At 41.6% G+C, this 19,050-nt stretch overlaps 1 gene segment (V, D, J or C); it reads left to right on the top strand.

Moving 5' to 3' along the window:
* The first annotated feature begins 624 nt into the window (after positions 1–624).
* On the top strand, positions 625–3,013 carry LOC103002419 (immunoglobulin heavy variable 4-30-4-like). The segment is given in 5 exon segments: positions 625–670; positions 756–1,055; positions 1,133–1,177; positions 2,694–2,787; positions 2,911–3,013. Coding segments are annotated over 5 exon segments (588 nt in total).
* The last annotated feature ends 16,037 nt before the right edge of the window (positions 3,014–19,050 follow it).

The raw sequence follows: 19,050 nt of genomic DNA, 5'->3' as shown, positions 1-19,050 counted from the left end.
AATTCGTTTCCTATTTAGGTTATTACAGAATATTGAGCAGAATACCCTTTGCTATACAGTAGGTTCCTCTTTGGTTATATATTTTAAATATAGTAGTGCATAGATGCCAATCCCAAACTCCCAGTCTATCCCTCCCCACACCCCAACAATCTTCCCTCCTGGTAACCATAAGTTCATTCTGTAAGTCTGTGAGTCTGTTTTCAATCTGCTGAATTCTTACTGGGTATGTTCAGGTGGAGTCTAGAAACCCTTGAAAGAAGGAGAATCTACATAAGTTATTTGTAAGTATTCTGTAAGAGAAATATGTCCCTTCATTCCACGTGTTTTATTTATTCAATCATCGATTAATATCAATCTGGACAATTAAGTCTTTATTTTATATATAACAAGCACTTGGGGGTGGTGAGAACCACATCACAGGAGAGATGATAGGGAAAAAAAGCAGGAAGGGCCAGAGAACTCTGACCTCAGTCCCTCCCCACTTATAAGTACAGGGCTCCCTCACTTGCAAATTCCTCTTCAAGATTGAGGGTAAAATCCACTCCTGGGCTGTGGGATCCCATAGCTCTCTCTTCAGGCAGGGCTGAGGTCTCTGGGAAAAGCAGAGCTATGGTCTAGAAGAAGATGAGGCTGTTGGGTCTTCTTCTCTGCCTGGTGACAGGTCCCCAAGGTGAGTGTCTCAGGTGTCAGGCATGGGGGTGTGGGGATGGTTGTGACTGCAGGTGACTGACAGGGACTGATTCTCCTTGTCCCAGGTGTCCTCTCCCAGGTGCAGCTGCAACAGCGAGGCCCAGGCCTGGTGAAGCCCTCACAGACCCTCACCCTCACATGTGCTGTCTCTGGATTCTCCATCACAACCAGTAGTTACTACTGGAGCTGGATCCGCCAGCCCCCAGGGAAGGGACTAGAGTGGATAGGGTACATAGGGTATGATGGTAGCACTTACTACAGCCCATCACTCAGGAGCCGCATCTCCATCTCCAGAGACACGTCCAAAAATCAGTTCTCCCCGCAGCTGAGCTCTGTGACCACCGAGGACACAGCTGTGTATTACTGTGCGAGAGACACAGTGAGGGGAAGTCAGTGTGAGCCTGGACACAAACCTCCCGGCACCAGGGCTCATAACCACCAGGTGTCACTCTGGACCCACCAAGTACAGGGCTGAGCCCAGGAGCAGGTGCAGAGGGGGCTGGGAAGTGTTTGTATTGGATTGGTCGAAAAGTTCATTTGGGTTTTTAAAACCCAATATTTAGAACCCCTGGATGCATTTTCCTGTCCATCAGTCTACTAGAGACCGTCTGCAATATTCTATTTTTTCTTGTTGTGGCTTATGTTGCTTTCAGAAAATAATATTTTTACTCAGGAATTAAGTATATTTTTTTCTTTTTCTCAAAGAAGCTCCAACAGCACCATTCTTATCAAGGTGAGTCTGAAGTTCTTGAAATTGGTGAATGTCCTGAGAAGGCACAGGCAACTTTAAAACATGTGTAAAGTGTTATTCTTCTTTGTTTTTGCACGGATGTAAGGAAGAGCCACACCTTCCAAGTTTCTGTCAATAGGCACAGAGTCTGAATCCTTCAGCATGTTGTGTAATAGACTCTAATGGAAGAGAGCCCCAATACTGCATATGCAATGATCTTCATTCACGGGTTCCATATTTGTAAATTCACATCCTCAGCAAAATTTTTGTGCAGCCCAAAAGGAACACTGCTGTTGTATTTATGGTCATTCATGGATATTTACACTGTGGTCAGTAGTTGAAGCACCCAACACACACACATTCCCACCTGAGGTCAGTCAAGGCTCTGCCATCTTGTTTCAACTCCCATTATGCAAATGAGTCTCTTTTGTGGTCAACTTAGTGCCATATTTTTAATACTTTTATCCTATTAGTTGACAATATCCCTGTTAAAATGGCCCCATGTGTACTCCTGAGGTACAAGTGTCCCTAAGCACAAAATGCTGTGAGCTGACTTAAGTAGAAAATATCTACAACAGATAAGCTTCATTCAGGTATGAATTATACTACTGGGGGTGTGAGCTTGATATTAATGTTTCAAATATAAATATTATTAAAAATAAGAATGCACATCTCACTTTTGGTATTTGAAGTAGCCTTGGAACCTTGGCTCAATTTCAAATATAGATGGTAAAATGGAGATTTATGGCCAAGAAGGTGGTGAGGTTGATTGGATGGAAAATGACTCTGAGGAGACTTCAAGTTCAGGGGGATTCTGGCTAGACTGTGTCCAGAGAATTATTGTTAAAAGGAGGCCAGGATGATCAGATATCACATGGGAGATAGCAGGTTCACTGAATTGGATCAAATATTGACGGTGAACAGAGTTCAATGGTAAGAGTTCTCACTAATCTGATTTAACAGGTGTCTTGATAAAACTAGACAAAGATGGACACAAAAACCCACGGGTCAAGACCTAATTGAGAAAAGCACTTCAAAAAGCCTGACTAATGTATGGTCAAGGGGTCCTAGACAAATTCAGGCTCAGAGTTCTTATCTTCATTGCCATAATTCTCTGAAAGTCAAAGTTAGAATCCAAAAGAACATGAAATCCTTCTGGTCATTCCTCCTCTTGCTGGCATCTCTCAGCTGTGAGCATCTTCTTGGTGTTAGGAAGGTGGAATTATGGGGTAATGACTATGAAGCGGGTGTCTCATTGTTTCTCCTTCCTTAGGTGTCCTGTCCCAGGTGCTGGTGCAGGTTTTGGGCCCAGGACTATTGAAGACCCTCTCCCTCACCTGCTGTCTCCGGATTCTCCATCAGAAACAGTACTTACTGCAGGGACTGGATCATCAGCCCCAGGGGAAAGGACTGAGTCATCTGAGGTGCTTTGGGTCTGTGCAAAGCACAGTGTGCAACCGACCTCTCCAAAAATTACACTCCATCTCCAGAGACACATCAGAGAACCAGTTCTCCCTGCAGATCAGCTCCATGATATGTGAGGACACAGCCATGTTTTACTGTGTTACACACAGTGAGGGGAAGTCAGTGTGAATCCAGACACACACCTCCCTGAAAGTGGACAAGGTGGGCTGCAGGGGGCACTCAGGACCTCCCAGACGGTGCTCAATGTCATCAGAGAATGCTGAGGTTCTCCAGGAAAACCAGCGAACAAATTTCAGAACAGGTGCAGAGGAAGATATGGAGGGGTTTTCTCTCAGAAGCTGTGGATTCTCCACTGGATTATTATTATTATTGCCCTCACTGGAAGCCTCATCCATAATGATTCCAGGGAACATTCTTATCTCTGAACTTGAGACTTTTTTATTCATGGAGTTAGGTATGTCTTTGTTTTCCCATCCATCTTAGAACCAGCTGCACAGAAATTCTTCTTCATAACAACTTGCTTTTAAATTTAGGTTACCATACAAGTTATTAATGGTCTAATAACAAATAAGACAAGTTTATAAGCTTGTACATAAAGTTTACAATTTATAAACATTTAATAGCATGAATGATTCTTCCGTTGAACTTCAAATCTTCCCTCCACTCTCATAAAACTCTGCAAGTCATCTTATTCTGAAGTGTCCAACCCAGTCCTTTTTCATGAAATAACTTTCTCTTGAGTAGGAGTAATGTTGTATATTTGGAAGTTTATGTCAATATATCACCGGAGTTATTTTGTCCTTCAGATAACATTTGGCAATGTTTGAAGATAGGCTGGTTTGTAACGACTGGGGGAGGTGCTATAGGTACCTAGTAATCTAGTTGGAGAGTCCATTGATACTGCCAGACATCCTACAATGCACAGGACAGCACCAACAGCACATGGGTATCTGGGCACATAGTCAATAATGGTGAGGTACTCTGATTTAAAACTTTATAACTGGTCAAATTGTGTATAAATATTTCCCTGTAGAAGGCATATTTGCTGTGCTAAAATTATTCTAACTAAATAGTAAAATGAAAAAAACAAAAAAACCTATGGATTTCTGTGCACTCAGAGACACCATTAAACAATCTTCTACGTGTATACTTGGGATGTGGGCAGAGGGGACCTAAGCATGGAGCTTACAAGAGAATGGGGGGGGGAGGGATTGGGAGAGACCCAGGAATGGGGAGGGAACTCTGCATGGTTTGCATGGATTTTAGAACCTGAAGTCCAGTTCTGTTCGCGTCTGACCTGAGTCCCCAGGAACAAGGCTGTGCCAAGGCTGACTCGACTCTTTTAATACTTACAACTTCCCACCAGTACTCGTATAGATAATTTGAGAATTTTACTTTAGAATCATAGTTTAGCCCATGGTTAACTGAAATATTTAAAACATAGGAAGAATATATCTGAAGTTTTATTTTTTATGTCTAAAGTACATTTAATAGTAATTTTTCAAACCAAACCAATATATTCAAGATGCATTGTCACAGAAACAACTAGATGTTCTCCAACAGATTTCCAATCCATGCACTTTTTTCTGACATGAGACATGACAACCAGGAAAGGTCCTTACTGGCATTGAGAATCAAGAAGCCACTGAAACTGGAAAACTTTACTATTGATCAGTGATGTGTTCAGAGAATCATCTGGATCAAAAAAAAACAAAACAAAACAAAACAAAAAGAGAGAGAGAGAGAGAGAAGCAAAACCTTCAATTAAGTATAGTTAGGAGGCCATAAGGGGGGAGATTTCATACCCAAGAATGATAGCAGAGTCCAACAGGAAGAAGGAAGATGCATCTATTTTCCTAACAAGAGCTCAGTCAGTGAGAGACTGTCACAACTCTGCCAAAGAAAACCCATGGACACTCAGTATGCTATAGCTCGCAAAACTTCCTTTTGCCTTCAATAAACACATTCTCTTCTACGTTATTGCTGGGGATTTGCATGTGGCTCAGCATGGTTGCAGACCCCAAATTGCAATTCTCTGTTTATTCCCAATAAAAGCATTTTAGGTTTAGGTCACCAAAGGTCTTAACCTCCATGGTACTTTATGTTTATTCTCCTGTAACTTACTCAGCAGATCACTGAGATGCACATTTGTGACAGATACATTGTGCAGAAACTACTAGATCTTCACCAATATGCATATCCCCTCCCAATCAGGAACACAGTGCTAAAATTCATGTCCTCTCATCTCTTGCACACTTCTTGTTGGCCACAGTCTCTCTTATAAGCCAGAAACTTCCAGGAATGTCTGTGAAGTGAGGACCGCATCAGAATGGAGGAGGCTGGCTGAGAAATGTTGAGTGTGATAGTTACTCCATAACCACTATTTATGAATGGGGCTGGATCCTCGAACCCTCAGTGATGAGGCTGGAATGGAGAAAATGTACTAATTCTGGTAGCAGCACTTACTACACTCCATCCCTGATGAGTAGCATCTCCATATCTGGAGATACATCCAAGAACCAGTACTCCCTGCATCTGAACTATGTGACCACCAAGAAAAAGGTCTTCTGTTACTGTGCAAGAGACACAGTGAGGGAAATTCGTCCAAGTGCAGACACAAACCTTGCTTCAGCAACACAGAAGGGGCTAGGCTGCAGGGGGTTTTCAGGACCTCCAGGGGATGCTCAAGATGAAACAGCACAAGTTCAACCCCAAGAGCAAATACACAAGGGGTTAAGGAAGAGGCTTCCTGGTGGGCATCAGTGATTTTTTTAAAAAGCTCTCAGCAAAGATGGTGGATTAGGAGGACATGGAGTTTGTGTCTCCACACAACTAGGACACCTGCTGGGCGCTGGTGGGGGACCTCGGACACCAAAGGGGATGGGAAGAATCCCCACACAAATGTTAGGACGTAAGGGGGGGAAGAAGGGGGGAGGAAAAGTAGAGGCAGGGTGGGACTGGAGGTCCTGAGGGGCGGCTGGTGAGAGGAAGGTATTGCATGCTCGGAGAGGCACAGTCACAGCAAGGGGGTCAGCAGAGACCAGAAAAGAACTTCCAGGGATCTGAGGGGAAACCAGTCAGCATCTCCCCTGCCCCCTCGGGTACCAGAGAGCCTGCTGGGATCCCAGGCCTGAAACTCCACCTCCAGGACCCCCTCCAGCGTCACTCGTCCTAAGCCTAAGACCCACCCCACCAGGGCCTCTTCCGGCTTTTTTTTTTTTTTTTTTTTGCTGTTGTGGTTTTTTGCTTTGTTGTTGCTGTTTCATTTTTTTTCAAATATATTTTTTATTTTTCTAATTTTCTTTTATTTCTATTCTTTGTTATTGTTCTGTACATTTTTGTTTGTTGCCAAGAAATATTAATTGGTGTAAGCCCTCCTGGAGGTCCTCATCTCAGCACCAAGGCCAAGCTCCACACAACTTCCTGCAAACTCCAGTGCTAGATGCCTAAGGACAAACAACCAGCAAGACAGAAACACAGCCCCATCCATCAAAAAAAAATGAGTTGACAAAAAAATATGTAAGAGATGAAGGAGCAAGGTAAAAACCTGTAAGGCCAAATAAATGAACAGGAAACAGGAAACCCACCTGAAGAAAAATTCAGAGTAATGATAGTAAAGATGATCCAAAATCTCAGAAATAGAATGGAGGCACAGATTGAGAAAATACAAGACATGTTTAACAAGGACCTAGAAGAACTAAAGAACAAACAAACAGTGATGAACAATACTGAAATGAAAAATACTCCAGAAGGAATCAACAGCAGAATAACTGAGGCAGAAGAACGAAGTGAGCTGGAAGAAAGAATGGTGGAAATAACTGTCAAGGAGCAGAATAAAGAAAAAAGAATGAAGAGAAATGAGGACAGTCTCAGAGACCTCTGGAACAACATTAAACACACCAATATTTGAAGTATAGAGTTCCCAGAAGAACGAGAGAGAGGAAGGGTCTGAGAAAACATTTGAAAAGATTATACTTGAAAACTTCCCTAACATGGGAAAGGAAATAGCCACCCAAGCCCAGGAAGTGCGGAGAGTCCCATACAGGATAAATGCAAGGAGTAAGATGCTGAGACACATAGTAATCAAACTAACAAAAATTAAATTCAAAGAAAAAATATTAAAATAGCAAGAGAAAAACAACAAATAACATACAAAGGAATCACCATGAGGTTATCAGCAGATTTTTCAGCAGAAACACTGCAGGCCAGAAAGGAGTGGCAGGATACATTTAAATTGATGAAAAGGAAGAACCTACAACCAAGATTATTCTTTCCAGCAAGGATCTCATTCATATTTGACAAGCAAATCAAAAGCTTTACAGACAAGCAAAAACTAAGAGAATTCAGCACCACCAAACCAGCTTTACAACAAATGCTAAAGGAACTTCCCTAGGAGGGATACACGAGAGAAGAAAAACACCCAAAAAACAAACCCAAAACAATTAAGAAAATGGTATTTGGAACATACTTATTGACAATTACCTTGAATGTAAAGGCATTAAACGATCCAACCAAAAGACATAGACTGGTTGAATGGCTACAAAAACAACACCCATATATATGCTGCCTACAAGAGACCCACTTCAGACCTAGGGACAGATACAGACTGAAAGGGGATGGAAAAGATATTTCATGCAAGTGGAAATCAAAAGAAAGCTGGTGTAGCAATACTCATATCAGATAAAATAGACTTTAAAACGAAGACTGTTACAAGAGACAAGGAAGGACACTACATAATGATCAAGGGATTAATCCAAGAAGAAGATATAACAATTTTAATTATTTATGCACCCAACATAGGAGCACCTCAATACATAAGACAAATGCTAACAGCCAAAAATGGGGAAATCAACAGTAACACAGTAATAGTGGGGGACTTTAACACCTCACTTACACCAGTGGACAGATCATCCAGACAGAAAATAAATAAGGAAACACAAGCTTTAAATGACACAAGAGAACAAAGAGACTTAATTGATATTTATAGGACATTCCATCCGAAAGTGGCAGAATACACATTCTTCTCCAGTGCACATGGAACATTCTCCAGGATAGATCACACCTTGGGTCGCAAATTAATCCTTGGTAAATTGAAGAAAATTAGAATCGTTTCAGTCATCTTTTCTGACAAAAACACTATGAGATTAGAAATCAGTTACAGGAAAAAGAATGTAAAAAATACAAACACATAGAGGCTAAACTATATGCTACTAAACAACCAAGAGATCACTGATGAAATCAAAGAGGAAATCAAAAAATTCATAGAAACAAATGACAACAAAAACACGATGATCCAAAACCTATGGGATGCAGCAAAAGCAGTTCTAAGAGGGAAGTTTATAGCAATTCAATCTACCTCAAAAACAAGGAAAATCTCAACTTAAAAATATAACCTTCCACCTAAAGCAACTAGAGAAAGAAGAACAAACAAAACCCAAAGTTAGTAGAAGGTAAGAAATCATAAAAATCAAAGCAGAAATAAATGGAAGAGAAGCAAAGAAAACAATAGCAAAAGCCAATGAAACTAAAAGTTGGTTCTTTGAGAAGATTTTTTTAAAAATTGATAAACATTTAGCCAGACTCATCAAGAAAAATTAAAAAGAGAGAGGATTCAAATCAGTAAAATTAGAAATGATAAAAAAGAAATTACAACTGACCTCACAGAAATACAAAGGATCATTATAGACGACTGCAAGCAACTATATGCCAATAAAATGAACAACTTGGAAGAAATTGACAAATTCTTAGAAAAATACAAGCTTCAAAGACAGAACCACGAAGAAATAGGAAACATAAACAGACCAGTCACAAGTAATGAAATTGAAACTGAACTAAATTATATTTGAACAAACAAAAGTCCAGGACCAGATGGCTTCATAGGCGAATTCTATAAAACATTTAGAGAAGAGCTAACACCTATCCTTCTCAAACTATTCCAAAAAATTGCAGAGAGAGGAACACTGCCAAGCTCATACTATGAGGCTACCATCACCCTGATAACAAAACCAGACAAAGATAATACAAAAAAAGAGAAAATTACACACTAATATCACTGATGAACATAAATGCAAAAATCCTCAACAAAATCCTAGCAAACCAAATCCAACAACACTTTAAAAGGATTAAACACTATGATCAAGTGGGATTTATCCCAGGAATGCAAGGATTCTTCAATATACAGAAATAAATCTATGTGATACATCATATTAACAAATTAAAGAATAAAAACTTATGATCATCTCAATACATGCAGCAAAAGCTTTGACAAAATTCAACCCCCTTTTATCATAAAAACTCTCCAGAAAGTGGGCATACAGAGAACCTATCTTGACATAATAAAGGCCATATATGACAAGCCCACAGGAAACATCATTCTCAATGGTAAAAAACTGAAAGCATTTCCACTAAGATCAGGAACAAGACAAGGATATCCACTCTCACCACTATTATTCAACATGGTTTTGGAAGTCCTATCCATGAATATCTGAAAAGAAGAAGAAAAAAAAAGCAATCGAAATTGGAAAAGAGAAGTAAAACTGTCACTGTTTAGAGATGACATGATACCATATATGGAAAATCCTAAAGATGCCACCAGAAAACTACAAGAGTTCAATGAATTTGGTAAAGTTGCAGGATACAAAATTAATGCACAGAAATCTCTGGCATTCCCATACACTAACAATGAAAGATCAGAAAGAGAAATTAAGGAAACAATCCCATTTACCACTGGAACAAAAAGAATAAAATACCTAGGAGTAAACCTATCTAAGCAGACAAAAGAGCTGTGTGCAGAAAACTCTAAAACACTGATGAAAGAAATCAAAGATGACACAAACAGATGGAGAGATATACCATGTTCTTGGATTGGAGGACTCAATACTGTGAAAATGACTACACTACCCAAAGCAATCAACAGATTCAATACAATCCCTATCAAATTACCAAGAACATTTGTCATAGAATGAAAACAAAAACTTTTAAATTTGTATGGAAACACAAAAGACCCCGTATAGCCAAAACAATCTTGAGAAAGAAAAAGGGAGCTGGAGGAATCAGTCTACCTGATTTCAAACTATACTACAAAGCTACAGTAATCAAGATAGTATGGTACTGGCACAAAAAAAGAAATATAGATCAATGGAACAGGATAGAAAGCCCAGAGATAAACCCACACACCTATGGACATCTAATCTAAAGAAGACAAGAATATACAATGGAGAAAAGACAGTCTCTTCAATAAGTGGTGCTAGGAAACCTGGACAGCTATATGTAGAAGAATGAAATTAGAACACTACCTAACACCATACACAAAGATAAACTCAAGGGACTTCTCTCGTGGCGCAGTGGTTAAGAATCCACCTGTCAATGTAGGGGACACAGGTTTGAGCCCTGGTTGGGGAAGAACCCACCTGCTACAGAGCAACTAAGCCTGTGTGCCACAACTTCTGAAGCCCGCATGCCTAAAGACCATACTCCACAAGAGAAACCACCACAATGAGAAGTCCTCACACCACAATGAAGAGCAAACCCCACTAGCCACGACTAGAGAAAACACGCAGCAACAGATCCAACACAGCCATAAATAAATAAATAAATAAAATAAAAAATTTTTTAAAGTGCTTCAAAAAAAAAACTCAAAATGGATTAAAGATCTAAATGTAAGAACGGACACTATAAAATTCTTAGAGGAAAACATAGGAAAAACACTCTTTGACATAAATCACAGTAAGATCTTTTTTGACCCACCTCCTAGACTAATGAAAATAAAAGCAAAAATAAACAAATGGGACCTAACTAAACTTAAAAGCTTTTGGACTGCAAAGAAAACCATAAACGAGATGAAAAGACAACCCACAGAATGGCAGAAATATTTGCAAATGAAGCAACTGGCATAGGATTAATCTCCAAAATATACAAAAAACACATGCAGGTAAATATCAAAAAAAACAACCCAATCAAAAAATGGGTGGAAGACATAAATAGTTCTCCAAGGAAGACATATAGATCACCATGAGGTACATGAAAACATGCTAAACATCACTAATTATCAGAGAACTGTAATCAAAACCACAATGAGGTATCACCTCACACTTAGCAAAATGGCCATCATCAAAAATATCTACAAACAATGAATGCTGGAGAGGGTGTAGAGAAAAGGGAACCCTTTTGCACTGTTGGTGGGAATGGAAATTGATACAGGCACTATGGAGAACTGTATGGAGCTTCCTTTCAAAAACTAAAAATGGAACTACCATATGGACCAGCAACTCAATACTGGGCATATACCCTGAGAAAACCATAATAAAAATGATACATGTAACCTAATGTTCAATGCAGCATTATTTACAATAGCCAGGACATTGAAGCAACCTAAATGTCCATCAACAGATGAATGGATAAAGAAGATGTGGTATATATATATGTAAAATGGGATATTACTCAGCCATGAAAAGGCACAAAATTGGGTCATTTGTAGAGAGGTAGATGGACCTAGAGTCTGTCATACAGAGTGAGGTAAGTCAGAAGGGAAAAACGAATATTGTATATTAATGCATATCTGTGGAATCTAGAAATATGATACAGAAGAACCAATTTGCATGGCAGGAATGGAGATGCAGATGTAGAAAACGCATGTGTGGACATGGGGGGAAAGGGGTTGAAATTAATTGGGAGATTAGTATTGAAATATATACACTACCATGTGTAAAATTGATAGCTAGTGGGAACCTGCTGTATAGCACAGGGATCTCAGCTCGGTGCTCTGTGATGACATAAATGGGTGGGATGAAGTTTGTGAGAGAGAGGTCCAAGGCGGAGGGGATATAGGTATACATATTGCTGATTCACGATGTTGTACAGCAGAAACTAGCACAGCATTGTAAAGCAGGTATAACACATTTTAAAAAAATAATAAATAAATAAGAGCTGTAAATGTCCCCAGGCACATTTCTGGTTCTGTTTTCCTAGCTTTTCTTTTATATTTTTACTGTAGCCACCAAATGAAGAGCTAACATTGTGTATTTGGACATGAGATATCACTTATGACTAGGGAAACTTACTTTCAGTTCCTAAGTGTTTTATTATACTGACAAACAGAATATTTCGAGGATTCTTATGATCTCTGAGAAACACCAACACAATCCAGCCACTCCGTGAGCTCAAGTCATGTTCTCTGCCCTCAGACTGGCACACACTGACTCCAGCATTAATGAGGATCCCCCCCAGGACATCTTCCTCAAAGGGTCCTTGTCCTCTCTGATACACTTTAACTTCTCACTGGTCATCCACTGGGGTGGACACTGATGATCAGGGGTTGCCCTCATCTGTATTCATCCTGAGTCTCCTAGATGGAGAAGCAGCCCACCTGAGGAATTTAGCTCTCAGATTTCCATGTGAATCAGGCAGGATGATAAGCAAAGGGACATATTCCAATCACAGCACTGCTGGGTCAGGTTCTGGGCAGGTCTCTGAAAGCAGTTCCTGGGGCCATGTTCTAATATGTCAACTTCCAGAAAGAGAACACTTACAGAAAATGTGAACCCGTCAGACAGAGACCTGACCCCTGCCCACCCTCTCTTGTCCCAGGAAACTGACCTCAACATTGCCCTCTCTTTCCTACTGTCCAAATTCTCACTAAGTCTGTCCTAGCTCCAAGGAGTGAGAACCGCTCTCACTCTTCCCAGATCCTGCACCAAGTGCCAGACACACTGAGGCTCAATAATGAATCTCAGTAGTGATGGCAAAGACCTAAATGCAGTTGAAAGGGAGTTCTGCAGCTTAAAATAGGTTTTTATAGAAAAATGAAATGTCAGAAACAAGTGAGATAGTACAAAAGCATGATCCATGAAAGAAATGTTGAGATATTGGCATTAAAATTTAAAACCTTGTCTCTTTCAAACTCACTGTAAAAACGATGAAAAGAAAAGACTTTGTGGACGTAACATTTCCTCTAATGTCCTTGCTTTTATCTCCTTTGTTTACTCTGGGTTTCCTTAGAGACTTCTTAAATAAGGAGTGAGATGCATGCCTTTCCTTGATTTTTTTGCCCTCTTTTGTAGAAGACACCTGATGGTACAGGAGAGGTGTGGGGACAGGTGAGGCATCTATTGTCCTATGGATGAGCTTTCTCTTACTGAGTCTGTACTTTGTTGTGGACATCGCTAGGCCTTCATAGTTTACCGCCCCCCCCCACTCCCTTAATGGAGACAGGAAGCTTATCTGGGAAGTGGGGCTGGAAAGGTGTGCACTTCCTGTGTAGCAACTATACTTACATAACCAGTCACAGGGAACCTCCAGATACCATCAAAGGTGAACACAAAAGCAAATCGAGGAACATTCACGCTTTGGAGTACAACTCAGCACTATAAGCAGTGCCTGCCTGATTCAAACACAACACACACGCATTGCCTGCGTACAGGGTGGGAAGAGGGACGGAGTCGGGGCAGAATTACAGAGGAACAACAGGAAACATTCTGGGGTGAAGGATGTAGTCATTATTTTGGTTGCAGTGATGTTTGCATGCTGTACACAATGCCAATACTTGTAAAATGTACATGGTAAATATGTGCAGCTTATTATATGTCAGCTAGAACTCGATACTACAAAAAACCAAATGCATGCATAGAGAAGGACATTTAGAGACACAGATGATGTCTCCTGAAACGTCAGACCCCAATGCACCTGCATAAACCCCGGTTCTCTATACATTCTCTAGGAAAACACTAAATAATACATACAGCAAAATCATGCCCAGTCTCATTACAAGAAGAGGGTTCTGCATACCTCACTGGGCATGCCCCCTGTGTCCTGAAGTTGTTTCTGGGAGCAATCAGGTTGAATGGTAAAGAGCACAGGCCCAGACTGCTGGGGCCACTCTTACCAGACATTCGCTCTTCGAAACGTAGCCCCGTCCACCTGTGCTTCTGTTTGTACTTTTTCATCTATAAAATTGTATCCTTGTTTCCAAATCAGCCAGTACGCAAACTTCTGCTCTCAAATACTGCCCTCTCTAGAGAGACCACCCCCATGTTTGCTGTATAGTCAGATAACATGCAAATAATGTCCTCCCTCTGCTGATGAAAACCAGCCCAGCCCTGACCCTGCAGCTCTGGGAGAGGAGCCCCAGCCCCAGGATTCCCAGGTGCTCCCATTCAGGGGTCAGGACTGAACACAGATGACTCACCATAGATTTTGGGCTGAGCTGGGTTTTCCTTGTAACTATTTTATGAGGTAATTTATGGAGAAAAAGAGATACTGATAATATGAATGAGGGAGTCAGTGCAAGTGTGAGAGTTTGCTGACCAGGATGTCTTTGTGTTTGCAGGTGTCCAATGTGAGGTGAATCTGGTGGAGTCTGGGGGACACCTGGTGCAGCCTGGGGGGCCTCTGTGACTCTCCTCTGTGGCCTCTGGATTCACATTCAGTAGCTATAACATGGTCTGTGTCCGCCAGGCTCCAGGGAAGGAGCTGGAGTGGGTCTCACCTATTAATACTGGTGATAGCACACACCATGTAGACTCTGTGAAGGGCAGATTCACCATCTCCAGATACAATTCCAAGAACACGCTGTATCTGCAAATGAACAGCCTGAGAGCGGAGGACATGGCCGTGTATTACTGTGCGAGAGACACACAGTGAGGGGAAGTCAGTGTGAGCCCAGACACAAACCTCTCTGCAGGGAGACAGGAGGGGGCATGTGCAGTGTGCTCAGGTCCCACAACTGGGTGTTTCAGCCCCAGTAGCAGATGCAGATCATAGTTAAGGGTGGTTTCCTGTCAGGATCTGGAGCTTGCTCTCCATATAGCAAGTTTCCCAGGGGAACCTCTCTGGACTGTGGTTCTGTTCTTACACATTCAGTTTCTGAATTAGAAAGGCTTATCAAAATAGGGGGAAAAAAATGTCTTAGGTACAAAGTCAGAGAGTCACTTAAAGTTAGATACTCAGGTTTCCCCTTGTCTAAATCTTGTCTAAATTCAGCAGTTGCAGAAGTATCATAGCGTATTTGTTGAGTCGAACATATTATTCGCTCCTCATTGTGAAATCTCAGCCCTGCCCTACTGGTAGACCAGCTGTCCCTGCCAGGATGGTGGCTCTTTGCCTGCCTGCTAACCTCTTGCATGAGAAGCATAAATGAGCTGAGCAGCACCATCAGATCCTCAGTGGGTCACTGGGAATGATGCCAGTAAGAGGGGACGTCAGTGGGGGTGTTTCTACGTGTGCTCCTTGTTTCCAGGTCCAATAGAATCCCTATAGGCTTAGATAATACCTGCATCTTGTCCTATTATGTAGTTTATGTTGTGCGAAGTATGCATTGTTAATGCTATGACCAGTAGACACATAGGTAATTGGAAGGGAAAGGTTATATTCAGGTGGGTAATAACATGAATTTTCAGAAACTGCTGAAAACAAATCTGTGCCCCTTTCTTCACCACAGTGTCTTAGGTGAGCACCTAGAATGCAGGGAAATCACACATGTTCTCATTCCAGAAAGAGTCCTGCAGCCTCACTAGGCACGCCCACCTCTGTCCAGATACCCGTGCAGGGTGCGGCCAGGTCCAGTGTGGAGAAGCCCAGGAATGGATAGGCAGGCTCACTGTTCCCTGATGTGTGTCTCCAGCAAACTGCCTACCAAATCCAGACTACAGTTTAGCTTCACATCTGTAAGATGCAGATACATAAATACCTACATCACAATGCATTGTGTGCATATGTAGAAACAAAATAATAAAACAGAGGACTGCCCTGCTGGTGTAATGGTTAGGAATCCACCTCCCAATGCAGGGGACAAAGGTTCAAGCCCTGGTCCAGGAAGATCCCACATGCTGCGGAGCAATTAAGCCCTTGCACCACAACTACTGAGCCTGCGCTCTAGAACCCATGAGCCACAACTACTGAGCCCACGTGCCACAACTACAGAAGCCCATGTGCCTAGAGCCGTGCTCTGCAACAAGAGAAGCCACTACAATGAGAAGCCTTTGCACTGAAACGAAGAGTAGCCCCCGCTCACCACAAGCAGAGAAAAGCCCACGCACTGCAATGAAGACCCAACACAACCAAAATAAATAAATACAAATAAATTTAAAAAAATAAAGCAGGCACTGAGTGTTGGGCCCAGGGTAGGCCCCCCTAAAATGTGCCTCAATGGCATATTGATTGTTATGAATTAAAGTGACTTAAGAAAGAGCCCACGCAGAAGGACATTCTGACCTTCCTCCCTGTCTCGCTTAAGCAAGAAATAAACCTCCCATGTGAAAGGTGCTCTCCCGCATCTAGAAGTGGAAGTGAAATGGTCCTTCACCTCATGCCCTCTGCCTGCCTTTTGTCTGTGGAAAAACTTTAGCCAAGGAATAAATTTAATCAAAGAAGTGAGCAAATACAGAAAGAAAGGAAAACTGTCCAACAAGACTAAATAATAATAGTTGAGTCATTAAGCAAATCAAGGACATTTAGTGTCTCCTCAATGGCTATAGATAGTATTCTTGTCCATGTCCCGTGAGCCGTCTTGTAGGTACTGAAACTCCCACCAGGAGGAAGAAGTTAACTGCATGATGACCAGACTGTAGCCATGGCATAAGCTGCCACAATTCCAGGAACTGGCCTCAAAGAAATGAGAAGAAACTGACCCTGGAACTGAAGGTTAACTGTACTTAAACAATCAAGATGACACTGGTCAGAGCACCGCATGACCAATATCAAGATGACCGTCAGAGCTGACTCTGCTGCTATGCATGTAGCCCCCTCCCTCAGCCCCCTCCCACTGATTCTCAGTTTGGGGGGCAGTGGCCTTTGGACAGAAGTCTTCCCCCTCCCCTGTTGCAGGCATCCAATAAAAAGCAAACTTTCCTTTCTACCAACTTTGCCTCTTTATTGGCTTTTGAGCACCGAGCAGCTGGACCCTGCTTTCCATTACACAGGGACACTCTTATCACCAGGGACGGGGAATTCAGGCCTGGAAGTCTCTATGAACAAACCTTGTTCCTTCTTTAATGACTATGCAAGCCCAAACTCTGCTTAGGTTCTTCACTAATTGCACACCAAAAGCATACATTTCCTCCTTCTACCAATTCCTCACAAATATTGGATCTTGGTCTACAAATATAAAAGCTGCCTGCTTTGGTCACTTCTGGGTCCATTTCTATGGCATGTCCATGCCCATGGTTAAAAGTTATTTTTCTCTCCTGTTAATCTGTCTTTGTTACTTTTATTATCAGTCCAGCCTCAGGAACTCAAGAGGGGCAGAGAGGGACATTTCCCTCCTGACAAACCCAAACTGTCTTCTCCTCAGCCTCACTATGCACAACCTCTTAGGAACCTCAGTCCTCACGGGCCACTTTCACACTCCTGACATCATCTTGCCAGTTTTGTTCTGGCATCTCTGCTTTGCATTTCCGTTACAACTTTGAGGGTTTCTTCCCAATCTCTGTGACATTTCAGTGTCCATTATCTGAAAGTACACATTTTATAAAGTTATTCACCTATGAAAGGACAACTTGGTTGCTTCCAAACTTTGACAAATATGAATAAAGGTAGGTAAACATTGTGTGCAGGTTTTTGCCTGAACCTAAATTTTATTGTCTTTCAGGACATACAAAAGAGCACTATTGCCCTTTTTTTTCCTTTCCATTGGAGTATAATTGTTTTACAATACTGTGTTAGTTTCTTCTGTACAACAAAGTGAATCAGATATATGTATACATATAGTCCCTCCCTCTTGAGCCACCCTCCCACCCTCCCTATCCCACCCCTCTAGGTCATCGCAAAGCATCGAGCTGAGCTCCCTGTGCTATACAACAGATTCCCACTAGCTATCTATTTTATACATGGCAGTGTATATATGTCAATGCTACTCTCTCAATTCGCCCCACCCTCCCCCTCCCCCACTGTGACCACAAGTCCGTTCTCTATGTCAGCATCTCTGTTCATGCCCTGCAAATAGGTTCATCAGCACAGTTTTTCTAGATTCCACATATATGTGTTTATATACGGTATTTGTTTTTCTCTTTCTGACTTACTTCACTCTGTATGACAGATTCTATGTCCATCCACCGCATTACAAATAACTCAATTTTGTTCCTTTATATGGTTGTGTAATATTCCATTGTATATATGTGCTACATCTTCTATATCCATTCATCTGCTGATGGACATTTAGGTTACTTCCATGTCCTGGCTATTGTAAATGGTGCTGCAATGAACATTGTGGTGCATCTATCTTTAGTTCTTTAGTTCTTCTACGTCATTGTTAAGCATTTCTTGTATCTTCTTGATCCATGCCTCCATTCTATTTCTGAGATTTTGGATCATCTTTACTATCATTACTCTGAATACTTTTTCAGGTAGATTGCTTATTTCCTCTTCATTTTCTTTTGGTCTTGTGGGTTTTTATCTTGCTCCTTTGCCTGCAAAATATTTCTCTGTCTTCTCATTTTGTCTAATTTACAGTATTTGAGGTCTCCTTTCCCTAGGCTGCAGTGTTCTAGTTCATCTTGCTTCTGGTCTCTGCCCCCTGGTGGTTGAGGTTGGTCCAGTGGCTTGCATAAGCTCTCTGATGGGAGGGACTGGTGCCTGTGTTCTGGTGGGTACAGCTGAGTCTTTCCCCTCTGATGAGCAGGGCCATGTCAGGTGGTGTGTTTTGGGGTGTCTGTGAGTTTAGTATGACTTTATGCAGCCTGTCTGCTGATGGGTGGGTTTGTGTTCCTGTCTTGTTTGCTGTCTGGCATAAGGTGACCAGTGCTGGGGGTGCAGGCAGTTGGGTGGAGCCAGGTCTTGGATTAGGATGGAGGCCTCCATGAGAGGTCTCACCAATTAGTATTCCCTATAGCCAGGAATTCTCTGTCAGTCCAGTGTCCTGGACTCAGTGCTTCCACCCCAGAGGCTCAGGGCCAAATTCTGGTTGGGGAACCATAACCCCGCAAGGCACTAGTCACAGCAATAAAGGAGATTTAAAAAAAAAAAAAGGCAAACAAAAACCCCAGACAAATGGTTAAACCAAAATCAAACAAACAAAAACAAGAACAAGGAAACACACACACACACACACACACACACACACACAATAGAAACAAAAAAAAATCAAACAAAAAGCATGAGAACAACCAGACAAACAAGAGAACCAAAAAATGAAATCAAACAATTAAAAACAAAGCTAACAGAAACACAAAACAAAAAACAAACCAAAGCAGAGTGCCAACTGAAGAGTAAAGCAA

The sequence above is a fragment of the Balaenoptera acutorostrata genome, chromosome 3 (genome assembly GCF_949987535.1).
Source record: "Balaenoptera acutorostrata chromosome 3, mBalAcu1.1, whole genome shotgun sequence".
Taxonomy (NCBI): Eukaryota; Metazoa; Chordata; class Mammalia; order Artiodactyla; family Balaenopteridae; genus Balaenoptera; species Balaenoptera acutorostrata.
This window is presented reverse-complemented; position numbering and strand designations above follow the sequence as displayed.